At 45.5% G+C, this 26,871-nt stretch overlaps 1 protein-coding gene across 3 annotated transcripts; it reads left to right on the forward strand.

Annotated features, from left to right (window-relative positions):
* Positions 1-867: 867 nt before the first annotated feature.
* On the forward strand, positions 868-26,710 carry FHIP1B (FHF complex subunit HOOK interacting protein 1B). Of its 3 annotated transcripts, none has more exons than XM_068988487.1 (12): positions 868-917; positions 12,859-13,187; positions 13,317-13,955; positions 14,310-14,468; positions 14,671-14,757; positions 14,964-15,131; positions 18,905-18,984; positions 19,192-19,397; positions 19,791-20,570; positions 23,040-23,218; positions 23,378-23,540; positions 26,226-26,710. In XM_068988487.1, exons 2-12 carry the CDS (start codon positions 13,050-13,052, stop codon positions 26,588-26,590), a joined length of 2,964 nt encoding a protein of 987 aa, XP_068844588.1. In that variant the 5' UTR covers positions 868-917; positions 12,859-13,049; the 3' UTR covers positions 26,591-26,710. The 3 variants fall into 3 exon arrangements, with proteins under 3 accessions (XP_068844588.1, XP_068844589.1, XP_068844590.1); XM_068988488.1 differs by having other exon boundaries at positions 19,192-19,355; XM_068988489.1 differs by lacking the exon at positions 26,226-26,710 and having other exon boundaries at positions 23,040-23,241; positions 23,378-23,508.
* The last annotated feature ends 161 nt before the right edge of the window (positions 26,711-26,871 follow it).

Consider the following 26,871-nt stretch of genomic DNA (forward strand, 5'->3'; position numbering starts at 1 on the left):
GCAACTACACTACATTGCAATTGTCTATAAAGGCTGAGATCCTGAAGGGAAGAGACTGGTTATAATTGATCTGGAATTCTGCCTGAAAAGGAGGAGCTTACTCCATGTTCCTTGAGAGACTGAAAACGTTAGTGCTCAAGGTATCACAAGGCAGTAGGTGTTGGCGAGCCAACGAAGGGCGGTCATCGCCTGGGTCCTATCCAAGCCGTTCCCGCAGGTGGTGCAAGAAATGAGCTAGACCACTCGCTCTCTGCCTTCTCTAAGGCTCTGCTTTTCCGCAGGTCTAGCTCACCTGCTAACTCCTCCCCTTAGACCTACCTCCCAGTGTTAGCTCCACCCCCTCCACGCCTCCTCTTCCTCTGTAAGCTCCTTTAGGACCTGTGACCCCGCCCCTACCATGTTAGTCGCTCTTTCATCCGGATCTCTGTCCTAAGCCCCGCCCTCCGGCTTTTCCCTGCCTCTTTTAGTCACGTCGCTCTTTAGGTCCCGCCTTCTGCCCTCTGGCTTGACCTTTCCTCCTCAGGCTCCGCCCCCACCCGGTGGGCCTCCTCCTCCCCAGAGGTCTTCCCCTGTGACACGCGGGAGTCCTTCAGAAGGGCGGGGTTTGCAAGTGCGAGGGGGCGGAACCTGGGGGGAAGAGGCGGTATTCCTTGCTCGGAATGCCGTCGGCGACCCCGCCTCTGCGCTCGGCCGTTGCCAGGAAACAAGCATCGACGCTCTGGCTTTGGCCCGGTCCAGCCAATGAGCTGGCACGCCGCTGCCCAGCGGTGCGTCGCTGGGCGGTTACGTGTGGTGCGCGGGGGCGCGAGTTGCGTGTGGCGCGGGGCGGGGCGCGGCTGGTGCGCCTGAGGAGCGATGGCGGCCTGAACTCACCTAGCACCGCGGTGGCAATCGGGCCTGGACAGGGTCGGGGTTCTGTGAGTGAACACTAACTAAGGGCCAGAGGGCCCGGAGAGGCGCGAGAGGGGATGAGGGACTGGGGAATAACGGCACCGAGTTTGGTGACTGCCCTCCTTGTGAGGGTACAGGGTGAGGGGCTGGAACGTGGTGAGGGGCCGGGTGTGAGTGTCTAAGGTAGGGGAGCAAGATTAGAGCCTCGGGTGAGTGGGCAAGTATGGAGCTGGGGTGTATGAAGGACCGGGATGCTTCCTGAGGGGCCAAGTGAAAGGGACTTGTGAACACGGTTTAGTGAGGAGCTGGGGCTCCTGTGGGCAGGAGTGAGGGACAGCCCTGGCTGGACCAGAGTGAGGAGGGGTTGAGGCCTGTGCTGGGAGGGAGAATAGAGAGGGCTAAGGCGGGAACATGCCGACAGCTGGTGAATCAGGAGGGAGCTGAGGGCAGGGCATGGAGGGAGAAACGAGGATTGTGAGACCTAGATAAAGATGAGAGGTCGATTCTGAATGGAGTGTGCTGCCCAGTGAGAGCGATAGTTTTAGGTTGAGTAGGATAGCTTGGGTGGAAATGTGCACTTCGCTCTTCTGCTTCATAGGCTCTACATATTTTGGAGGATCGAAACATGAAGATGTCATGGACAATAGTAACAATGGTAATGAAAATCATTTTTGAGACTTTCTTTAACAGAGTCATCGTTGGAATTCCTCATTTCCTCAAGTTATTCCTTGGGACTGAAGACTTGGCGATGTTCCCTCTCACAGAGATTTTTTTGCCTATGACTGCCTATGTTTGTTTCCTCTTCACCTGATTCTAGGCAACCTTACTCCACTACTGCTCCTTATCTGTGCTGAGCTGTGGGGCTTTGACGGTTGCTTTCTATATCGGACTAGCTGCTTAAAGTTGCTAATTCTACTTTCATGAAAATAATATGGCTTATTACCTACAACGCTGTATTTAGACTTCCAAATAGGATGACTTACAGTTAAGTTAAAACTAATTTATGTACAGTAAACTATTCATATTTAAAATGTACGTTTGATGAGTTCTGACATGTGTTTACATCTGTGAAACCATCACCATTTTCAAGATCCTGAACATTTCTACCACCCTCAGAAGTTTTTGTCTTATCCCTTTGAAATCATTCCTCCCTTCCCGACATGTTAATTGGTTCACTTTATTAGCATTTTACAGGTCCCATGTTCCTGGCCAACACACGTGCACATGAAAAATTTGAATGTTGTAGAAAGCTGGGTTGGCAGTCAGATAATTGCCACTTCCACACTATTAAAATTCCCTCTCTACTGACAGTCTGCCACAGAGCAGATACCTTCCCAACCTCAGGAAGAGGTTCACCTTCCCTAAACAGACCATTCTCTGAGAATTAGGAGCAGCCCAAGTCCCCATTCTGTTCAAGAATCTGAGCCTTAGAAACAGCCGTTCTGTGGTATGTTTTCATTGCTTCTCTCTGAAGACCTAGCAGATTTTCATGGTAGTGGAACCCTTGGCAATCTTACCTAGACAGAACCCTGTAAAACTTACATGTATAATGAAAGAGTTTTAGGGCAGTGATTCCTAAACGTTGGGTCAAAAACAGTGCCAGTCCATGGTAAAGTTTTCATCTATTCAAGGTGGAAGGAGAGAAAGAAAACATGGAACATGAGTTTTCTGTAAAGATAAACTTATTCTTAGATTATCATTCCTATTCTGGTGTTAAAGTGCTCACTCACTGATGAAATAGTGGTGACAGTAAGTGATGGGTTTTAAAAAAACTGATCTATTTGTCAAAATAAAAAGTAATGATCCTATTTTAAAAACTTTAAAATCTATTTCTACTGGGTCATGAAATTCAGAAACTTAGAGGGATGATGGTGTGGCTGCTGTATTATGTTGAGGAAGCATGCTGCACATGCTTCCTCAGAATTACTGTCTGATATGGATTGCATAGTGATCTCAGGTTTTGCTGGAATTATATAGTTTCCGTGTGAAGTATGTAAGGGCAGGAATTCTTATTTTATAGGTGGAGAATCAAACTGGGGAGCCAGAGATCACAGTGATAAAGTGGCAAAGTCTGGATTCCAGATTTGGTCTCATGAGAGTGACTTGGGGTAGAATAAAGTTTGTAACATAGAGCGAAGGTGATGTGGAATAAAAGGCATGTGATTTATAAGAAGAGTTGTGATGACATGGAGGACATTATACTGGCAAAATATATTTTTTAAATGATTTGTAGTTGATATGTTTCCAAAAGAGGTTAAAGAGACTTTGAGGGTGACATAGGTTTGAAGGTTTTGTTTAATAATGTGGCAAAAACAGGAACAGTTGTCCATAATACCTGGGTCACATTGTGATAATAGTAGGTTAGTCAAGTCATATGTCAGAGGGTTCTTAGGGACTGTGCATTCTTGATTGTCTGGAGAAAGCACTAGGTTGGTAAGCTTACTGTTTGGTATACTGAATCTCTGTTGAATTGTAGTGCTTTAAGTGTAGTGGATTTTGCTTTATGATATATAGCTGAGTGATAGATCTGAGAAAATGAAACATAGATGAGGATGATGATGTAGAGATAGACACATGTTTGGAGTGCTGTGTGTAGCCATTTATTCCACCTCTGCTGTGTGCCAGCACTCTGCTAAGTGCTGGGAGGACAAATTCATTCATTTATTCGTTCAGCAGATACTTCAGCATATAGTCTGCCCTTATGATGTTCACATTTTATGAGATAACAGGATGTCAGTAAATAAGATGTAGTCCTCTGAAGTCTCAGGGAATTTTTAATCTGATTGGGAGAGGTGGACACATGGAAAGATAATTTCAATTTAGAGAGAGAATGTGAAATGTAAAAATATATCATAGTTAGATGATTACTTCTCTGTATCTAGTCTTAGTTTCTATGTTCCGGTCATATTTACTCAGTGATCTCCTGTATATCTTCACAGGTATCATAGTTAACATGTTCCAAACAGGACTCACTGTTTTTGCTTTGAATGTCTTCTTTTGTACCATATGGTATATAGCAGTCCAGGCAAGGACTTCAGTGTCATCTTCCATCTTTCTGCTCCTTCACCCCCTCTATGTAGTCCATCACTAAAATCTTAATACATTTCCTTTTATATTCTGTTTGCTTCGTCTTTTCTGTTATAGCTTCACAGTTAAAGCTTTAGTTTACTTCCTTCTCGTCTCTTATCTGGACTTTTCCGACTGATAGTTTCCTGCCTTCAGACCTTTTTTTTTTGTCATTTAATTTTAATTTTTTTTTATTTATTTTTTTACTGGAATATAGTTGCTTTACACTGCTGTGTCAGTTTCTCCTGTACAGCAAAATGAATCAGCCATACATAAATCCCCTCTTTTTTGAATTTCCTTTCCATTTAGGTCACCATAGAGCAGTAAGGAGAGTTCCCTGTGCCATAGAGTAGATTCTCATTAGTTATCTATTTTATACATAGTATATATATCAGACTTGCTCTTTTCTAATCCGTCCCTGGAGTGATCTTTCTAAAAATACAAATTTAATCATGGAGCTCTTACACTTAAAAATTTTGGCTCTTTGTCTTCTGTAGGATAACATCCAAATTCCTTAATATGGCATCATTTGGCCTCGACTCATGTCTAGCCTCATCTCCTGCCACTCTCGACTCTGTTCTAGCTTGAATAAATTGTTCACAGCTCCCTAGCAAACATGGTACTTTTTTGAGCCTTGAAATCTTTGTAATTTCTCCTTTCTCTTCTAGGAATGCCTTTTCTTCTCTGCCCAGTGAACTTTCCTCATCCATTAGGATCTGGTTCAGTTGTACCTCCTCTTTGCCTTTTGTCACCCTCTCCCACAAGAGGGTGGAGAAAGCCATGTGCAACATGGGATTTACTTTGGTAAGGGGAGTCAACATGTGATAGAGTTTACATTTTGAGTTATGAGGGCTCTGCTGGAGTCAGGTGGGGGGATGTCTGCAAGAAGCAGAGGTGGTACTGGGGAGAGGAGGAGTGAGTTGGGACTATACACTGATATCCCATTTGTTTAATAGGTATAGGCTGAGCGATAGACAAGCAGAGAGGGTATGTGTAATCTGAGCTCTAGATTGCAGGCTCTTATGAGGTGGGGTTTGTTTGTTTTTTCCTTTTGTATTCCTATGAGGTTTTAATCAGATCTTCCCACTTTAAGCATCTAGGGTAACAGCACATTGCTGCCTCTTAGGTCAATAAGAGGCAGAGCCTAGGAAGAACCTTTGTAAGGGGATGAGAAGCCTTAGAACTTCACTGACCTGTTCTTAGAAGGTTGTTTGGTCTCCCTCTGTTAGCTGTAGGTGTTACAGGTGTATCCCTGCCCCCAGCTCTCTCCCTCTCTTTGCCTCACCCAGGGCAAAGGTTCTTAAGTGAGGCTGAGCCACTTCCTGCCTTGTTCCTACTGTTGGTGGACACCCTTGCTGAGTGTGCCTATAAGTCTGAATTTGGGGCCCTATGGTGAGTGCTTGGCTGTGGCCATTTGGGAGGTCTGAAAGATCAGCTCCTTTTTTCCCTGTGACTGAGCTTGTAGGTGAATTTGGGAAGAGAGGTCTCCTTTTTTGTAGACTTTGCTATGGGAGGAAAGGGCACAGTCATAGGGTAATGATTCCATTCTCTTCTTTGTCTTGTTCTGAACTTTTCAGGATTAACAGAGAGTGAGGGAGTCTTATATAGGTGACAGGAACACTGAACTTGTCTTTCTTTTAGGCTTTTGAAGTAGGTGAAGAGGGTCCAGGTTAAGTGTTAGCTTTTGAGTTCTGAGATACTGATTTAAGTGTGGTTCTTCTCTTTGAGGTCTTTGAAAATAAATGGGGGTGGAGTTGGGAGGGAAAGTGCTGGAGACCAGTTCCCCTTTTGTCTGTGAGTAGTGCCCTATGTTAGTCAAGCAATGGAACAGAAGTGGTGCCCCAGGTACATCACAAGGTAGAAGCTGTTTGTTAGTCTTTGGAATTAGGTTCTGGAAGCTGGAGGCAGTTTAGTTTGGACACATTAAAACCTTTCTTTGTTGAGACTGGTTGCTTGGTCCTTCTTCAGCTCCCCTGGGGATTCGGTGTGAGGTGGTGAGGATGGAAGTGTCAGAATAGGTTAGATCTCTCCTTTCTGTCAGAGATGAGGGCACCTTGGTCAGACAGGATCAAGAGACGGAAATGGGAAGGAAAATGTCATTTATAGAGCACCTGGATTTCTACATAGGTTATCTTATTTAAATCTTAAAACAGTAACAGTATATATTTTATCAGGAATTTGTAGATGAGGAAACAAACAGGCTCTGATGTGTGATTTATTTAAGGTCATGCAGTGGGAAAATGGTTGAGATTCAAACCTTTATTTGAGGGACTCCAGAGTTCATGCTTTATTTACTGCTTTGTGTTATTCTTGCTGGACCTTAAGGACCTCTATTCGTTTTCATACCTCAGATGAGGTATGTCTGAGGAAACATTCTGTAACCAGTAGTACTGTTTTATCAGTCAGGGTCCTTGAAGGTAGCAGATGGCACAAATTAGGTTTGGAAAGAATTTAATGATAAATGGGCTGTCATCCCTGACAGAAAGGAGAGATCTAACCTACTCTGACACTTCCATCCTCATCACCTCACACCGAATCCCCAGGGGAGCTGAAGAAGGGCCAAGCAACCAGTCTCAGCAAAGTAAGGTTTTAATGTGTCCAAAACTAAACTGCTTCCAGCTTCCAGAACCTAATTCCAAAGACTAACAAACAGCTTGTAAATATATACAAAGGTATGGGCAGAGTTTAAGGAAACTGACAAAGGATGATGCAGTATCCCGGGGCTAAGAATGTGACAAGTGACAGGTCTAGGAACAGGGGCGATTTCTTCCCAGGAATCGCACTTGCTGGCTTTGCCTTCTCCAGCCCATGACTACTTGGGATCCTAAATACTAGGACAGACGCTTAAGTACTTTTTCTAGTGCATCCGTGCTGGTGGTCCACAGTCAGTGTGGTTGTGTTTGATGGTTTATAGGAAACCATGTGGGGAAGACTGAGTATCCATTCTGTGGCACTCCCGTTTTCTCCCCTCTGCTCTCTCCCTCATCCCGATTCTCTTGGGTAAGCGAGGGAGGGAAGAGTAGTTGGGTAGGGGGTGGTATTAGATACTAGCTTTCCTCTTTTCGTTTTCAGATTTACCTGAAGTGGCACCCATCCTTTATCTTTTACTGTTTTCTTCCTTTCTCAGAGAAAGTGGTGTACTTCTTTTTCTCAGACTAGTACTATACTTGTTGTTTTTTTGGTCAGTTTCACCTTCTGATTTATCTACAACCTGTTACTTTGTTCAGACTTCTTTTCCTCACTTGACAACTGCCCTTGAGTCTCCCCATCTGACCGGCTAAAATCAACTGACTATTTTTAGTTTTCATTATTTTATCTCTCTGTAGACTGTGCACTATGGACAACCTCCAGTTTCCCGAAACTTCCTTTCCTTGATTTCTTGATTTTGGTTATTTCTGGGATTTCTCCTTCCATTTCTGGCTACCTTCACTAGTCTTTTTTAAAGACTCCTCCTTTGCTTTTTTAAATCCTGGGATTCCCCAGGATGTCACCCTTGGCTCCTTTTGTGATTACTGGTCTCTTTGGATGATTCCATCCCCTTACTTAGCTTCATCCACTACATATAAGGTGGTGACTCCTGGATTTATAGCTCTAGTCGTGATTTTACTCTTGAGCTTGAGTATAATTTCTTCTTGCTTTCTGGACATCGTGGATATCTTATTGGTGTCTAAAAACTTAACATGTCCAAAACTGTACCCATTCTCTTCTAAAACAGTTCCTTTGTTGCAGGTTCCTAGTCTGTTTGTGGAATTACCTTTTACTCAGACTCGTATACTTCATATTAGGGTTTTCTGTCATCCTCCATTCATTTGGTAGATCTTATTACTTCTACTTCATGGTTAAGTTAAATCTGGAGGCTGATTATCTGCATTTGCATCCCATTCTTGCCACTTACCAACTGGATGGATGTGAGTCTGAGTGAACTCTGGGAGTTGGTGATGGACAGGAAGGCCTGGCGTGCTGCGATTCATGGGGTCGCAAAGAGTTGGACACGACTCAGCGACTGAACTGAACTGAACTGAGGCTTTGATTTCCTTGTGTGTAAAATGGAGATAATAATACATCTATGGTTTTTATTAGGCTTAAATGAGCAATAACATGCAGTGCTTAGAATGGAGACTGGCACATATAAGTGCTCAATATGTGCTAGCTATTATAATTTTTAAATTCAGCATCTTGTTCCACAAATGTTTTTGAATTTACTGTGTTACTATGTTGGCATTGGAATTTCAAAGAAGAATGAATGATATGGTCTCTTTCATCAAGGAGTTTGCTATTAGTGACAGATATTACAGGTGTAAACACTTTCATTATCACATGGGACATGCTGTGGGACATAGAGGTGAATCTCAGATTTACCTTTTCTAATTCTGCTCTTACGACTTTAGTTCATGCATTCCTTTTTTAAAATGGACCATTAAACAGATTCTTAAAAATTGTCTACTGCCATTGGTCTCTCTCTACTCTACCTTGTACTGCTAGCTGACATAGTTTTAAAGGCAAATTTGATCCTACCATTTTCTTGTTTAAAAAGCTCCTTTATTCCAGGGTGTTCATAAATAAAACTCCTCAGCATGATATTCAGTGATATTTATAACCTTCACCCATGTTTACCTTTTAACTTAACATTGTCCTTTCTTCTCTAAATAGTCTGTGTTTAAGCCATACCAAACGTGCAGCTGTTCTTTAAATTTACTGTGTTCTTTCACAGTGCTGTACTTTTGTACATAATGTTTTTAATATGAAGAAGACTTTTTGCCCTGCTCTCTTTGTGACCAGTATCTCATTGTTAAAGTTTTACATCAGGTATCACCTCTTTTCTGGAATCCTCTTATAGTTTCCAGGCAGATTTAGTTTCTTTCCTTAGTGCCCTCATGACATTTTTGTAAATACCTCTTTATAATATTATTGAAGTTTTTGTTTATGCTCTCCCAACTGTTTTTATCCATCTTTGTATTTCCAGTGCTTCCTTAGCACAGTACCCCAGTACTGGTATGATGTACACTGAATTAATCAATGAGTGGGCCCTGCCTGCTCTTTAGGACTGGCTCTTCCCATTGTGTCTTTTGGGAAAAAAAAAAAAAAGACTTATCTTTTGTTCTCAAGAAAGTTTGCTTAAGCAAGCAGAGTTGCTGCCTTTTAGTTGTGAGCAGATAGTGGTGAGAGACTGTATCTGGGTAGAAGGAGATGGTGGTTAATGTAACTGGAGGGCAAAGTATGGGTCTGTTGGCACGTCTCTGGGTTCCTTTAGGCCTTGTTGAATATAACGAGGAAGTTGTGGATGGTTTTTTTCCTCTGAAGTTTTTATACTTGGGAGGTATTGTTGAGAGCCATTACTGCTTGGACGGTGGTAGATGTGATGAGGAAGGAACTGTGAGCCATGGCTGAGGCCAACAGATGTTTACCACGATGGTATGGTCACTCACCCAGAGCCAGACATCCTGGAGTGTGCAGTCAAGTAGACCTTAGGAAGTGTTACTACGAACAAAGCTAGTGGAAGTGATGGAATTCCAGCTGAGGTATTTAAAATCCTGAAAGGTGATGCTGTTAAAGTGTTGTACTCAGTATGCCAGCAGATTTGAAAAACTCGGCAGTGGCCACAGGACTGGAAAAGGTCAGTTTTCATTCCAATCTCAAAGAGAGGCAATGTCAAATTCAAACTACCATATACTATACACATTTCACATGCTAGCAAAATAACGCTCAAAATCCTTCAAGCTAGACTTCAACAGTACATGTGAACCGAAAACTTCAGATGTATAAGCTGGATTTAGATATGGCAGAGAAACCAAAGATCAAATTGTGAACATCCGTTGGATCTTAGAAAAAGCAAGGGAATTCCAGAAAAATGTCTACTTCTGCTTCATTGACTATGCTGAAGCCTTTTACAGTGTGGATCACAACAAACTGGAAAATTCTTCAACAGATAAGAATACCAGACCACCTTACCTGCCTCCTGAGACACTTGTATGCAGGTCAAGAAGCAACAGTTAGAACTGGACATGGAATAATGGCCTTGTTCAAAAATGGGAAAGGAGTATGTCAAGACTGTATATTGTTACCGTGCTTATTTAACTTATATATGCAGAGTATATCATACAAAATATGATGAGGCTGGATGAATCACAAGCAGGAGTCAAGACTGCTGGGAGGAATATCAACAACCTCAGATATGCAGATGATTCCACTCTAATGGCCGAAATGCAAGTCAGGAAGCAACAGTTAGAACTGGACATGGAACAACAGACTGGTTCCAAATAGGAAAAGGAGTACGTCAAGGTTGTATATTGTCACCCTGCTTTTTTAACTTACATGCAGAGTACATCATGAAAACCGCTGGACTGGAAGAAACACAAGCTGGAATCAAGATTGCTGGGAGAAATATCAATCACCTCAGATATGCAGATGACACCACCCTTATGGCAGAAAGTGAAGAGGAACTAAAAAGCCTCTTGATGAAAGTGAAAGAGGAAAGCGAAGAAGTTGGCTTAAAGCTCAGCCTTCAGAAAACTAAGATCGTGGCATCTGGTCCCATCACTTCATGGGAAGTAGATGGGGAAACAGAAACAGTGTCAGACTTTATTTTTTTGGGCTCCAAAATCACTGCAGATGGTGACTGCAGCCATGAAATTAAAAGACGCTTACTCCTTGGAAGAAAAGTTATGACCAACCTAGATAGTATATTCAAGAGCAGAGACATTACTTTGCTGACTAAGGTCCGTCTAGTCAAGGCTATGGTTTTCCCTGTGGTCATGTATGGATGTGAGAGTTGGACTGTGAAGAAGGCTGAGCGCCAAAGAATTGATGCTTTTGAACTATGGTGTTGGAGAAGACTCTTGAGAGTCCCTTGGACTGCAAGGAGATCCAACCAGTCCATTCTGAAGGAGATCAACCCTGGGATTTCTTTGGAAGGAATGATGCTAAAGCTGAAACTCCCCAGTACTTTGGCCACCTCATGCGAAGAGTTGACTCGTTGGAAAGGACTCAGATGCTGGAAGGGATTGGGGGCAGGAGGAGAAGGGGACAACGGGATGAGATGGCTGGATGGCATCACGGACTCGATGGACGTGAGTCTGAGTGAACTCTGGGAGATGGTGATGGACAGGGAGGCCTGGCGGGCTGCGATTCATGGGGTCGCAAAGAGTCGGACACGACTGAGCGACTGAACTGAACTGAACTGAGGAGGAACTAAAGAGCCTTTTGATAAGGGTGAAAGAGGAGAGTGAAAAAGCTGGCTTAAAACTCAACATTCAAGAAACTAAGATTAAGGCATCCAGTCCCATCACTTCATGGCGAAATAGATGGTGAGAAAGTGGAAGCAGTGGCAGATTTTATGTTCTTGGACTCCAAAATCATTGCAGACTGTGACTGCAGTCACAAAATTAAAAGATTCTTGCTACTTGGAAGAAAAACTGACCGACCTAGACAGCATATTAAGAAACAGAGACATTACTTTGCTAACAAAGGTCTTTCTTGTCAAAGCTATGGTTTTTCCAGTAGTCTTGTATGGATGTGGTGGCAGAGGATGAGATAGTTGGATGGCATCACCAACTCAGTGGACTTGAGTTTGAGAAAACTTCGGGAAATAGTGAAAAACAGGGAAGCATGGCATGCTGCAGTCCATGGGGTCACAAAAAGTCGGACACGACTTAGTGACCGAACAACACCGTCTCTAATGAGGGTGTTGTGTCATGTCCCAAGGAGTGAATGGTGAATGAATCTGACAGGAGTGGGTATATGTGTGTTTATGGGAGTGTATCCTTGTGTTTTTTTTCTAGAATTAAAATTCTTTTGCTTTTTTGATTGGTTCTGAATTTTTACCTCTTAATGATAATTCAGCAAGTTGAAGATCTGTTTGTGTATTTCCTACTGGGTGGGCTTCTAGGGAGGGACCTGTAATAGAAAAAGGTTTCTTCCTCAGAAGTCCCAGAGGGCTAGAGTCAGATCTAGACTGGATTTCCTGATAGTTCATTGTTTGTTCATTCATTTATTTATTCATTCATTCACTTGAGCATCTATACATTCAGCAAAAAATTTATTGATCTCTAGGTACTGGGGATGCAACAGAGAAATCTTGTCCTCAGTGAGCTTACGTTGTAGTAGGGAAGATAAATAAATGAATAGACAAATAAATATTTTCAGAAAATAAAGACGTTGTGCAGAAGAAAGGGGGATTAGAAAGCTAGAGAGTGAAGGTGGGAAAATGCAGTTTTGATAGAATTGTTAAGTAAGTCCTCTTTGAGGAAATTGCATTTGGAAAGAACTGAGTGATGTGAACAATGTGAAGATCAGGAAAAGTGCATTCCAGACAGAGGAAAGAGCTAGTGTTCAAGAAAGGCTCCTGTGAGTAAAGTATGAGTGAGAAGGGGCATGTAGGAAGTTACACAGATTAGATTAGATAGTGCCCTAGAGGCCAAGGTAAAGGACTTGGGTTATTACCAGTGTGATAGGGAATCATTGGAAGGTTTTCAGCAGAGGAGAGATGTAATATAATTCATGTTTTAAAACTCTGGTTGCTCTGTGGGGAATAGATTCTCAGAGGGCTAAGACGAGGCATGAAGACCAGATTGGAAGCTATTGCAATAGTGAGGCATGTTTGGAGGGTATAGATTATAGGCTGATGAACTGGATATTGGAGGTAATAACAAGAAGAAAGAAGGATGATGCCCAGGTATTTGACCTGAGCAAGTAGGTGAATATTGCTATCATTTATTAAGGTGGAGAAGGCTGGGAAAGTAACACAGGTTTGGGGTTGGAATGAGTTCTGTTTTACATGTGTTGAATTTAAAGTACTGATTGTGTGTGTGGTTTTCAGTGCAGTGGTGGTTCTGAGTTCTTCCTGGTGGATGGTAGAAAGAGGCAAACTTCTGTTAACCTCTCTGTTCTTTCTCTTTGAATTAGATTTGTAGGTCTGGATTGGGCAGTGACCTCTGGGCTCACTATTCCAGCCTGGTGCATCTTCTGGCTCCATGGACAGCTGTTGGCTCCTACAGACCGGATGAAGCAGACTAGAGACACAAGTGGAGAAAACCTCCAGCTGGCAAGTTCTCAGAGTGTGACTCTCTGGCCGCTGGCCCTGCCCAGCCTGCCTCATGGAGAGGATGAACTGGCTGAGCAGACTGGCCTCCCGGGGCCCTGGGCACCGTGTACCACAAGGGGCCAGTCTGCAGACCCCTGTCATGGCTGACCCTGAGACTTGCCTCATGGTCTTCAAGAATCACTGGTCCCAGGTAGGAGACTATATGCCAGAGGGCCTAGTCTGCTACCTGCCTGAGTCCCTCTAAATTTCTGTGTTCTCTCACCTTGTCATCTAGTCACCTTATCTTAGATTCCTTTTCTTATCTGTCCTGATTCCCCAGGTGGTGCGAATCCTGGAACGGCAAGGCCCTCGGGGAGCTCCTGGGGGTGCTGATGATCTCAGTGCCGTACGCAACCATACTTACCAGATGCTGACACTCCTGGCAGAGGATCGTGCAGTGCCCTTGGTCCCCACAGCTCCTGGGCCCCTGCTTGAGTTTGCTCTGCGTGAGGATCTGCTAACCCGTGTGTTGACATGGCAGCTTCAATGGGATGAGCTTGGGGATGGGGTTGAGGAACGGCGGGCTGAGCAACTGAAACTCTTTGAGATGCTAGTGAGCGAAGCTCGCCAGCCCCTCTTGCGGCATGGTCCAGTTCGTGAGGCTCTACTGATCCTGCTGGATGCCTGTGGCCGCCCTGTGCCCAGTAGCCCAGCACTGGATGAAGGCCTGGTGCTACTTCTCAGCCAGCTGTGCGTGTGTCTGGCCCGGGAGCCTTCATTGCTCGAGTTCTTCCTGCAGCCACCTCCTGAACCTGGAGCTGCTCCCCGTCTTCTCCTCTTTTCTCGCCTTGTCCCTTTTGTCCATCGAGAGGGCACCCTGGGCCAGCAGGCCCGCGACGCCCTACTCCTGCTCATGGCTCTATCAGCTGGAAGTCCCACTGTGGGCCGCTACATCGCAGATCACTCTTACTTCTGCCCGGTCAGCACCTCCTGGGATGGGTGTAGGGTATGGTGTAGGCACCTTCCTGTTTAGGAGGTGTGGAGGGGCTATGCACCGGGGCCCTCTCCTTTAGCAAGTAGCCCCCTGGGTTTGAATGCAACACCTGGAATTGGAGTGGGGATGAAACTTGGGCTTATGTGGATAAGGCAAGTATGAAGGCTTTTCATGGGCCAGTGTTCCCAGGTGATGTCTTGGCACCTTGGGTAACTAAATATCTGCTTGGTGATAGCTTTTATCCCTGCTCCCATAAAAACTCTGGGTTAATAGTTCCCTGTTGCCATTTTTTTATATTGTCTGTGTCTTTGGTAACCTGTCCTTGGGGATGGCCCCCAGGTGCTGGCCACAGGGCTGAGTGCCCTGTACTCGTCACTGCCCCGAAAGATTGAAGTTCCAGGGGATGATTGGCACTGCCTGCGACGGGAGGACTGGCTTGGAGTGCCAGCTCTTGCGCTCTTCATGAGTTCTCTAGAGTTCTGCAATGCAGTCATTCAGGTGGGACTGGGGTTCCCAGGAGCTCTGGCCCTTGCTCATTCGGGGGAAATGGGGTGGGAGAAGGTGTAATCTCTGGAGTTCTGATTTTCTTTCAGCTTGAGGGGAGGGTGCATATATATATATATATATGCTAACATTTTGCTCCCTTTCTGACAGTAGCCCCCCTTCAAAATGCTCTGTCCTCTCTTTTGTACCCATACAGGTGGCTCATCCTCTGGTGCAAAAGCAGCTGGTTGATTATATTCATAATGGGTTCCTGGTGCCAGTCATGGGCCCTGCCCTGCACAAGGTGAGAGTCATGGTGGCAAGGCAGATTAAGGGATTAGGCTGAGGAGTGGTTACCTCAATCCCAAGACCAGTGTGGGTGGCAGTGGGCAGGGTACTCCTCCCTTTTTCCCTGTCTGCTCCTGATACCTCCTTAGAACTTAGGGAAAATGGCTTTGTGTATGTGTGGAGAAACCCTAAATTTCCAAACTTTACCTTCCCTTCGTTCAGACCTCTGTGGAGGAGATGATCGCCAGTACCGCCTATCTGGAACTTTTCCTACGGAGTATTTCAGAGCCCGCCTTGCTCCGTACCTTCCTGCGATTCCTGCTGTTACACCGGCATGACACCCACACCATCCTTGACACCCTTGTTGCCCGTATTGGCAGCAACTCCCGGGTATGGCTCCTACCTCTGTCCTGGCTTACCTGGGTGAGCCATCTCCTCTCTCCAACCTTTGTTCTGGGAGGGTGTTCCTGCCCTTCTTTGACCTTTGCCTGCAGTAATCACTTCAAAGTTAGGTGGCATTTTCTTTCTAGTATTAAACTTTTAACTATTTCGGGGACATTTTCAACGTGCTTCCCTGCTTTTGTAATATCTGGATCTACATAGGATAGTTATATTTTCTGAATGACTTTGGCTACTCATGGCTATAGGTTTTGCCATTGTGCAGCACTTGTAATATGACATTGACCTGAGATTCTCTTCAGCTGTGTAGTGCTCTGTGGCTTGTTGTGGGTGACTCGAGGTCACCTCTTCAGGCTTTGAGCCTGCTTTATAACTAGTGTGTTTACCTGTTCTTCCTTTTGAATTTGCTGTATCTGAACTGCTGTTACTTGGGGCACCCATCTGCCCACCTACTTAGTAACATTCCTTCCTCTTGAAGGTTTTGATTGAATGTTCACTGTGTTCACTATACTGGTCTCTGGTACTGAGGATATAATGGTAAGCAGTGGTTGCTGACTTCATGGAGCTTCCTTCATAGAGGAGGTAGATAAGCAAACACATAACTGAAATAATTGAAAGTTGAGGTCATTTTTATAAAAAACAGGCTGCTTAGAAAACAGAGAGTGAAAGTGATAGTCACTCAGTTGTGTCCAAGTCTTTGTGACCTCATGGACTGTAGCCTGCCAGGCCCTCTCTCCCTGAAATCCTCTAGGCAAGAATATTGGAGTGAGTTGCCATTCCCTTTTCCAGGGTATCTTCCTGACCCAGGGATCAAACCCAGGATTAAAATTTGAAAATGCTTTGGCAGGTGGATTCTTTACCATCTAAGCCAGTAGGGTAATCAAAAAACCTCTCAGAGGAGATGACATTGAACTGAGACCTAAAGGTCATGAGGGACCTAGCCTACTAAAGAGCAAGCGGAAGAACAGTCTAGGCAGAGGGAGCAGTGCTTGCAAAGGACACAAGTAGGGGAGAAGAAATGAAATGTATTTGAGGAGATAAAAGACCAGTGTGATTGGAGGTGTAGTGAGCATGGGGAAGAAAGGAGGGAGAGGTGGGTGCATGGCTTTGTAGACCATGGTAAGGAGGTTAGATTTTAACCAGTAGAAATACATATAAAATAGGAGTAAATTATTTCTAAGTAGTAAAGACCTACTGTCCTTCTGGGGGAAATAAAGCTTTTGTTTAGCCATGCACTTTATGGCATTTATTTTGGCTCTATCACCATTTTTATTTCCTTCTTTTATTACAAATAATTGAAGTTCTCTGGGTCTTTGTGTTTGAAATAGAAGTTCTTGGATCACTAAGGGTTCTGGAAAGTTGTTCCAGTTCACTGAAATACCTGGTAGTAGGGTTTGAGGTAGGTAAGATTTCTGGATAGCTATGTTTTGTATACTTGACATTCTCTTGAGTAGCTAAGTTTAGGGTATGTGTGAGATTTTTAGACTGACTCTGATTTGACCAGAGTTTCTGAACCAAGTGTATACCCTAAAATTTGAAAATGACAATAACTACAACAACATTCTAAGCTCTGCCTTCGGTCTCCTGAGTTACATTCTTTGGAAATAGGCCCAAGGCATGTGAACTTTTATAATACTCCAAAATGTAAGTATGATACATGCCTTAGCTTAAGAATTATTGGCATAAACCAGTAGGAAATAGTTGCCAAAGCTTTAATTTTACAAAGATATTGAAAAAGTTTTATTTCTAATTATGCTGAATTTCAACCATTGTCTTAAATCTATTTGGTCTCATAGAATGTCCTGTTCATGTTTTGAGAATGTTGATTTCCTTCCTAGGGTTGATTTTTTTTTTTTCCTTGTGCTGGGCTTTGTCCATCTTGTTTTTGTCTTAATCTTACCCTAACTTCTTTGATTCTCCCTCAGTGTCTTTAGCACATATTTCTGTTAGTATTCCATTTGGTCCTCTGGTTTCAGGAGGCTTTCGTGGTCTTTGGGTATTTATTCTTGGCTGTCTGTTCTTGGAGGAACCAAATCTATTCTGATTTCAGGATTCCCATGTTAAACATGCAGGTGCTTTCCCTTTCCTCTGTTTGGCCCTTTTAAGATTGATCCTATTGGTCTGACTTTGTAACCACTATAGCCTGGCTTTCATGGCTTAAGGTGAATAATGCTGGCTAGCTAGTCTGAGTACCTGAGTATCTGTATTAATTTCCTATTGTTATCATAACAAACTATCACAAACATAGTGGCTTAAAACAACACAAATTTATTACCTTACCATTCTGTAGGTCATGTATCTGATTCTGACCTTACCCTACTAAAATCAAAATGTCAGTGGGGCTGCGTCTTTTCTGGAGGCCCCAGGAGAAAATCCATTTCCTTGATCATTTTAGTCCTTGGTCATATTTACTTAATTGTAGTTAAAGGACTGAGATTACTATTTTCTTGCTGGCTGTCAGCTGGGAACCATTCCCAGCTTCTAGAGACCAGCTAAATCCTTGACTTATGACTCCTTCCACCTTCAAAACCATCAGTGGTGGATGGAGTCCCTCTCACGGTTCAAATCTCTTTTTGACCCAACTAGAAAATATTCTTTGCTTTTAAAGACTCGTGATTTAATTGGGCCCCTCTGGATAATCCAGGCTACTCTCCTCAATTTAAATTCCTTAATAACCTTAATCTTGCCTGTAAAGTCCCTTCTGCCATGTAAGGTAAAAAGGTCTGGAGATTAGGATCTGTACATCTTTGAGGGGCCATTTTTCTACCTACCACACAATCTTTAATGAGTCTGAGTGTTTTCATTAAAACTCATGTTTTAATGAGTCTGAGTGCTAGTTAAGATGGTCATTTAGGGTAAATATCCATGCTGACTAAAATGTGAACTGCTATCTTATCTCTTTCCCACCGTGACTGGCTTTTAACTTCCCCTCAGTCATTTGGTAAATGATGAACACCTAGACTGTGAAGGTAGTGCCCTAGACTAATACCCAGTATTTGTCTTCGAGGAGCTCAAGTTATACTTGTCATAAGGGAAGTATGGAGACAGCGCTTGGGGATTCAGCAGGGGAAGGGAGAACTTACATGTGTCTGCTGTCTTTGCCTAGCTGGAGGTGAACCACCCTTATTGCTTTTCTAAAACAAAGGATTTCCCTTGTTCTGGACCCACCTATTTTTTCCTTTTCCTGTCAGCTGCCCTTGAACTTTTCTTTATCCTACCTTCTCCGAGAGACACTGGTGTTGGAGAGGTGACTCACACTCCATGTTCACAGCTCCACCCACTTCCCAGCTGGGATTCTTCCAGGTTCCCTCTGGTTTCTTGCTGGTAGGCATTCAGTTACTACGCTGCTACAGTCTGCTGACTGGCATTCACATAGTTATCATGTTGTGTTGTCTCCTGTTAGACATTCAGTCAGTCCCAGTATTTCCTGGGGTCTCTTCATGGGTATTCCTTCCATTTAAGTGTTGCTAGAATCTCTGTTGCCAGGTATATATAGCCAGAGTTTGATGACAAGTATGTGGTCTATAGAAATGCATTAAATCTGGCACACGGTTTGTTCCTATCTATAAATAATGAGGTCTTGACCACAAAGGTAGTGTAATTATTTATTTAATATTTGAATGATTGTTACATGCCAGACCCTGTGCCATTGTTGTTTTAGGAGTGGTTGGTTGGGCCTCAGGTTGTGGGGGGCGGTTCCCATTTGTTAAACATCTTGGAGGGCTGAGAGCTCTTACAGTGACTTATCTTCCCCGTCCCCCCAGCTCTGCATGGTGTCTTTGAGTCTCTTCAGGACCCTTCTGAACCTCAGCTGTGAGGATGTCCTGCTGCAGCTGGTTCTCAGGTAGCTGTCGGGGCAGGGCTGAGGGACGGCTGATCCTGAGCCTTCAGGGCTGTCGGTGCCTTGTGCACTGCTGGGGTGATGGGTTGCATGGGGGTTGCTTGTGCGTGTCCTCTTGAAACCTGGCCTAGCCATGTAGTTCCACTGATGTTCTCCCAAACCCTGTCCTTCCTTTCTGATCTATCCTTTCTTTTCTGCTGTCTTTCCTAGGTATCTTGTCCCGTGTAACCATGTGATGCTGAGCCAGAAGCCGGCTGTGCGTGATGTGGACCTGTATGGACGAGCCGCAGACAAGTTTCTCTCCCTAATCCCACGCTGTTGTCGGCACCGTGCCTCCAGCCCACCTCGTCCAGAGCATGCCTCGTGGGCACGAGGTGGGCCTAGCAGAGAGGCAGGGAGAAGGGAGGACACAACGGGTATGGCCTGGGTCCTGGGGGAGCCTAGCAAGAAGGCGGGGCCGGGGTGGAAGGAGGGAGGTGGCTGTGAGTGGCATTCCGTCTTTAGGGAAGTTGGTGAGAGGTGTTGGAGGGTGGACCATTAACTCTACCAGAGAAGTGTAGCTTCTGAGCAGAGCTGTCCTTTTTTTCACTCTGGTCATGCTCTTTTGTTTCTGTTGTTTTCGTGGTGATGGTGTTGGGGGTTGGGTGTTGAATGAGGAAATGCTTAATTTGAGTGGTGGAGAGTCAGCTGTCTGAATCAGTCACATTTCTGCTGCTCTGTTGCCTTCTCTTGTAGTTACCCATGGTGTGTCATCCCTCCTCCTGCACCTCTGTCTCTTTGATGCCTCTTATGTTTGTTCCCCTTGGCAGGCCCTGGAAGCCCAAGTGTTGACTCCTCTTCTGTGGTGACAGTACCCCGGCCCTCCACACCATCTCGTCTAGCCTTCTTCCTGCGACAGCAGAGCCTGGGTGGCTCCGAGTCCCCAGCCCCAGCCCCTCGCTCACCAGGGCTTGCTACATCCCCAGCCTCCAGCCCTGGCCGCCGGCCCAGCCCTGTGGAGGAGCCTGGTGAGCTGGAAGACAATTACCTGGAGTATCTGCGTGAGGCGCGCCGTGGTGTGGACCGCTGTGTCCAAGCCTGCCGTACCTGGTCTGCCCCCTATGATGGCGAGCGGCCCCCTCCTGAGCCCAGTCCTGTTGGCTCCCGGACTAAGAAACGCAGCCTACTGCCTGAGGAGGGCAGGGACAATGCAGGGGAAGGGGAGGAGGAAGAGCCGGGGAGTGGGGGGCTGGCTGGGGGTGCACGGGAAAGCCTTGGCCGCCTGCCCCCTCCCCAGCTCAATGGGCTGCCAGGACCATGGCCTGAGGGGACCAAGAAGGTTCGTCGAGTGCCAAAGGAGGGAGCTGGGGAACCACTAGAGGACACCTCTGAGGGCATGGCAGGACTAGAGGGCTTTGGGCAGGAGCTTCGGGAGCTGGAGGTGGCATTGAGCAATGGGGGTGCTGGCTCTGAGCCCCCTCTAGAGCCTTCACTACCTCTTGAGGAGGAGGAGGCCTACGAGAGCTTCACCTGTTCCCCTGAGCCCCCTGGCCCCTTCCTCAGCAGCCCTTTGCGGACTCTCAACCAGCTGCCAAGCCAGCCCTTCACTGGTAAGCTACTTAGCCTAGGTCTTCTCCTTTGTGTACTCTTTGCATGTTCTCGACCTGTTTGTGCTAGTTTCTGAGACTTCTTGGCCATGTCATTCCTGTGTACTTGCCTAGCTCCTCTTCCATTTTGCTTGGGTCCCCTTCAGATACATATCATGTCATACTTGTGTGTCTGTGTCTGTCTGTACATCTTCCATGCTTGTGCTGGTTTGAGTATTGACTTTTGTCTAAGCCTTATATGTCTGTCCTATGTGCATGTTCCAGCTCTTCCTCAGTCTGGCGGTTTCCTGGGATGTGTGATCAGGATATTTTGTGTTTGGTGTTTCCTGGTAAATCACAGCGATACATCTGAACCATGTGGAAGACATGTGCTGTCCTGTTTGTGAGGCACCTGTAAATCATGCTGTTCCATGCTGTTCCCACCAGTGTATCTGTCTGGGTGTGGGTCTCCTGTCAGCTCTTCTGTGGCCCACAGTCAGCTCTCTGATGTAGTTTCCTTCTTCAGCCCTGGCCTCCTTTCTCCCAGCCTCTTTAGAGAAGGGCTCAGTTTCAAGTTGTTCCTATTCCCTATCCTTGTACTTTGCTCTGACTGCTTGGTAAGCCTTTCTAGGGGTTTATGGTTAGTGGTAAGAATTGCAGCAGACAGAGTGAAATAACTCTATCTGGGTAAATTAGATCAATGACACACCGCTATCAGGGAAAATGACAATGCTGGCCTTGACCCCCTCAGTTAAGTTCTTTCGGTTTCTTCCAAAGACCCTGGGGTTAGACCTGGCCTGAGTGGCTGGGCTAACTGCACTTTGTTTTTGTTTGACCCTGCTTTACCCAGCCCAGCCTGCACCTGGCTCTTGTCCCTCCTCTACATACCATCCTGGGGGTTGTTGGGGAGACACTTCTGGGAAGCTGTGTGGTGATTTGGACTAGACATTCCTTGAGTTAGTGTCCCTTGTATGTCTTTGATGCATGTAAATCAGTTACTGTGATGCTGGTATATTGTGAGAACTCAGCCTGTGGTAGTTTAGGATTATTATCTTGGGCACAGGGCAGATAATAGTTGGCCAAGGCACCACATGTCGTCTTGTTGTTTGTAGTCAGGTTATTGTGCCTTGATCGGTACAGTCAGTACATGTTTGAACTGGGCCCGGGGTATACTGCCATGCTGCTTGTACATCATTAGGCCTTTTGCTCTGGAGTACTAACAACTCTTGCAGACTACAGAGAATAGGTGTATTCATTTACTTAGCCTCTGCTTTGCTCTTTCCTTTTCTATGTCACTAGAAGGTGGTGTGCAGGTTTTACCACTTTCTTGAAGTGTTAACTGAAGCTCTCTGTCTTTTTTCTTCTTCATAAATTCATCTGAGCTTTTTGTCTTGCAAAAAAGTCCCCTGGAGATGACAAGGGGTATCTTAGGACCTTGCTAAACCAAGAGTTGATTTAGAGCTAAGGCTAGTCATGTGTGTGTGGAGTGAAGACTGTTCTAGGATCTTTTTCAGGATTCAGTGTTTTTTGCCCTTCATTGTTCTCCTGGCTTAATTCCTAGGGCAGTTCATAGGCACAGTCCCTTTCCCCCACAAATCCCTGACCAGACAGACTGTGATGGTTCTACTGCACTAGTGTGGGTGATCTGGCTCAGTTGAGGCCAATTCTTCTAGAAGGTCATTCTAATCCCTTCTGGTAGTCTCTTTTCCACCGAAGAGTCTGTCCTGGATCAGTTTTCTCTGGCCCTGAACTAAGCTCTTTTTTCCCTGCAGATTCTGTCTTAACCATTTTCGTTCCCAGTTCTTGAACAGACCTGATTATTTCTTTGGTTCTCCAAAGATTTCTCTCCTTTTAAGTTGATCAATATAGTCACCTTCTTTGCCTTCATTATGCTTTCTTGTGGCTTTATTTCTGACTTCAGGTCTAGTGTTATTCTCTGTCTTGTTGTGTAACTTGATTTCTTCTTTTGGTTCTAATCACTTACTTGTTCTTTCTTCAGTTGTTCTCTTGGGTGAACTTTTTAAAAAACTGAGAAATATCATATAGCTTATAGTTATTATTGAATACTTAAAATTTGCGAGATTTTGACTTAAATGCTGTGTATCAGTCTCTCTTTGATCCTCTTAATAACCTTGTGATGTGGATGTTTTTCTTATTTTAACAAGTAGGAAACTGTGCTTGGAGAGTTTTGATTCATCTAGTAATTTTACTAGTAAATGGTAGAACTCAAATTTCATCAAGTCTGTCTAATTCCAGAGCCTGTGGTCTGTCTCTTCAGCTAGAATGTGTATAAAGCTGGCATCTGGCCCTCTTGTGGGTCCATGTGGTATCTGCCATTTTATCTTGTCCAGAACAGGTGTTCACAGGATATTTAAACATTCCCAGAGTCTGAAATACAAATAACTTTCACCTAGTGGGGGATCTTGTTTTGGGGAGGAATGTGTGTGATGTGCACTATGTTCAGGCCTTATATCCTTGTGCCCACCTCCCCAGGCCCCTTCATGGCTGTGCTCTTTGCCAAACTCGAGAATATGCTGCAGAACTCCGTCTATGTCAACTTCCTGCTGACGGGGCTGGTGGCCCAGCTGGCCTGTCACCCCCAGCCCCTGCTCCGCTCTTTCCTGCTCAACACCAACATGGTCTTCCAGCCCAGTGTCAAGTCCCTGCTGCAGGTGTGCGATGCATGCGTGCATGGGTGCGTCCAGGCTCCACAGTGGGCCAGGCCCACAGCTGGAGTGGCCCTGGGGGTGCTGGGAGCAGGCCCGGTGGGGCTAGAAAGGACTGTGTCAGTCTGCAGCCACCCAGAAATGTCATAAAGTTGTGCTTCATAGGTGCTGGGCTCTGTGAAGAATAAGATTGAGAGCTTTGCAGCCTCCCAGGAGGACTTCCCAGCACTGCTATCCAAAGCCAAGAAGTACCTCATTGCCCGTGGCAAGTTGGACTGGACCGAGGGCCCTGCAGCAGGACCTGCTCCCCGCCGATCTGATTCCCTAGGTGAGGTCTACCCTGCCACCGCCTCCCCATCCTCCCTAGGCAACTAACTAGCTCAGGTTAATTGAATTCTTATTAAGGTTGAAGCCTTGTGGAGGGAACTGGAGAGTTGCAAAGAGTGGAATCTTGATTTTGTCTTCAAGTTTCTGGTCAGAGGAAAAATAGTTGTGTCCACTGAGAACCAAATCAACAGTACCAGCAAAAACTCTAGAAGCTGGGGACGGGCAAGGGGACAGAATAGTTTCCAGGTTGAGATTTTTTTTTTTCCTTAGGTTGCAATATTGTTAAAGCTTGGTAAAGGATATGACATTTGACACGGGTCTTGAGAGACGGGTAGGACTTGGGTGGCAAAGGAGTGGGATGACTATTATTTGTTCAGGAGATAGCATGAACTGTTTAGCGAACTGTTTAGCTGGAGCAGGGAATTTGGAAGGTGGTGGAACAGTTAGTAGTAAGGCTGGGAAGATTTCGTCACAGCAGAAGGTTCTCAGAGTAGAAGTTGGGATGGGTGGAAGTTGTAAATTTTTAGGCAATGAGATACCAATTGGAGGTTCTATATGTGGGAGTGGAGAGATAAGTATGTAAGTTCATGTGCTAGGTACATAGGAGTTAGGAGAAGATGGAGTCAGAAGAACAATCAGGAAGCATCTGCCATAATGCAGATGTGACCTGTGAGGCTTGAATTAGAATAGTAGAAATAGGAAGAATTTGATAAGGTGGAAGTGGGAAGGAAGTATTGGCAGAGTTTGGTGAGTAGTTGTGAGGTATAAGGAAGAAGGAAGAGTTATATATGATGTTTTAAATTTAGATCTTTTATCAGCAAGTATCTGAGTGCTTGAGCTTCCCAGGTGGTGCTAGTGGTAAAGAACCTGCCTGCCAATGCAGGGGGCATAAGACATGCAAGTTTGATCCGTGGGTCAGAAAGATCCCCTGAAGGAGGTATGGCAATCTACTCCAGTATTCCTGCCTGGAGAATCTCTTGGACAGAGGAGCCTGGTGGGCTACAGTTCATAGAGTTGCAAAGAGTTGGACATGATTGAAGTGACCTAGCACACAGTACGTCTGAGTGCTTGCCATGTGGTGATGTCTTTGGTACAGGGGACTCATGGAGGTAGAAGATGAGATCTTTACTTTCAAAAAGCTGATAATCTAGATGGGGACTAGAGGATTGTCATAACTGAGGGAGCAAGGTCCCAAAGGTGGTGGAAGTAAGTAGGATCCAGAGTACCAGGGAAATTTTTTTTCCCCTTTCAAAGGAGGAAATGATATGTACCAGTGGAGTTTTGAGATGCAGAGGAAATTTTAGGGAATTGAAGTCATCCTTTATTTGCTAATCAAAGTAGGAAGCAGAATAACACGCTGAGCAAGAAAGCAGAGGTGAGATGAGGGCTTTCGGAGGAAAGTGTTTAGGTTGGGAAGAGTACCAGGAGGGTTATTATATAGCTGTGAAGGCCCAGTTGAAGTTTCTTAGCATGATTTCCTAATGGTGTAGTGCCAGGAAGTAATCTTGCTTCCACAGTCCTGGTACTATGTTCACTGTGGAGGGGTCCAGGGATATAGAGGTAAATAAGACACTGCAAGCCCTTAAACTCACAGATTAATGCTTGAGGAGAAGACATGAGAACAAGTTACTGAAATGCAATGTGATAGGGCAGTAAAATAGAAAGTTGGTGGAGCCCAAATTAGAGGAGAATTGGGGATGGGGGATTAGGCCAGGGATGAAAACATCAAGGAGAACAAAATAAGGCAGAAGGGGCTACAGAAGCATAAGAGCCTGGAGGGTTCCAGGGGGAGCAGATAGATGTGGATGCCAAAGAGTCTCTAGAAGAGGTGGGAGGAAGTGTGTGAACCTGGTTATGATGGACTCTAAAAGCCACATTTAATGTATCTGTTCAGTGTATCTCTGTCGCCAGTATGAGAGGGAGAGGATGGGAATGATATCATGATCTGGAGACTAGATCTCCAGAGTCTAGGCCCTAGGTCTTGGACAGGGACAAGAATACATCCAGGGCCAGCAGTGTCGGCAGGAAATTAGAGGAAAGAAGGCAGTATTTTCAGTGGTTCATTTGAACTGACATGTAGTTTTCTGGCCACAGCCAGTGGGAGGGTAGCTTTGGTGGTTATAGGAGAGGAATTGGTGGAAGGCCAAGTGGTGGCTCAGGAGAGTAGATCTTGGAGGGACAGCAGTGTGTGACAGATCTGATAAAGTCACTGAACTCTGATTGCATATATAGCCCCTGTGGGTATTGAAGGAGCAGAGGCTGTGGCTGAGGTGTCATAGATGAGCAGGGGGAAAGGGGAAGTGTTTGACTCTAGTACAGGAGGGTGCTGGGCAGCAGGAAGTAAGGGCATGTTACAGACGGGGGAGAAAGAGCTTAGTGATCTAGAATAGTGATTGGAAAGGGAGGAGCAGTAAGAGAACCCCTCAAGGTAAAGGGACCTGGAGAAGGGGGGGGTCCTGTCTGGGAGTGAAGTGTGTGAAGGGTTGACTGAGCATGATGGTTGACTGGTGGGATGCTGGATAGAGGCAAGGAGGCTGAGCAGGCAGCACTTAGGTGTTAAGAGTCCTAGTTGAGAAGTTTATGAACCTGGGAGTGGGGGTAGGGTGAGGTGGGGAACTCTCCTCTCCCAGGCCAAGGGATTCTGCCTGACCTCAGCAACCTTCCCGACACTCCTGTTTGTTCCCAGTGAAGAGCCGGAGGCCGTCCTTGGGGGAGCTACTCCTGCGGCATGCCCATAGTCCAACCAGGGCTCGGCAGGCGGCACAGATGGTTCTCCAGCCTGGGAGAGACGGTGGCGCAGGACTTGGCCTAGGTGGGGGCTCCCCTGGGGCTTCGACGCCGGTCCTACCCGCCCGGGGTGGGGCCCCTGAGCGCCAAGGTGAGGCTCTGCGAGTCAAGAATGCTGTCTACTGTGCAGTCATTTTCCCTGAGTTTCTCAAGGAGTTGGCTGCCATCTCCCAGGCACATGCTGTCACCTCGCCTTTCTTGTTGGATACTTCCGAGGAGGGGTCTGGCCCTCCTGTCTCAGGCTTCGGGCCCCTCAATCCTTAACTTTCTTCCATGGACAATCAGGGCCTTGAGTGGCCTGGGCTGGGGCCAGGGTGTAGGCTCCTTTTTATGTTTGGAGGCAGTGGCAAGAGGACTTTTTAATTTATTTCTGATGAATGTTTTCTGGAGAACTTGTTGCAATATGTATAAAAGGGAAATCTCTATTCTGTGCTCATTTTTCTTTTCCACCCTTTATCTGTGGGGCTGGGGCCCCAAGAAAGTTGTAAATAGATGGGGAAGTGGTCAGGGTGTGTTCTCTCTGGTGAGGACATGATGCCAAGGTT

Source organism: Capricornis sumatraensis, chromosome 16, assembly GCF_032405125.1.
Source record: "Capricornis sumatraensis isolate serow.1 chromosome 16, serow.2, whole genome shotgun sequence".
Taxonomy (NCBI): domain Eukaryota; kingdom Metazoa; phylum Chordata; class Mammalia; order Artiodactyla; family Bovidae; genus Capricornis; species Capricornis sumatraensis.

Bases quoted from the DNA above. Each gene is read 5' to 3' on its own strand.
- FHIP1B (XM_068988487.1), top strand. From the start codon at position 13,050: ATGGAGAGGATGAACTGGCTGAGCAGACTGGCCTCCCGGGGCCCTGGG. The intron at 14,758-14,963 runs GTGAGAGTCATG...CCCTTCGTTCAG, and splicing joins TGGGCCCTGCCCTGCACAAG to ACCTCTGTGGAGGAGATGAT. The intron at 19,398-19,790 runs GTATGGCCTGGG...TCCCCTTGGCAG, and splicing joins GAGAAGGGAGGACACAACGG to GCCCTGGAAGCCCAAGTGTT.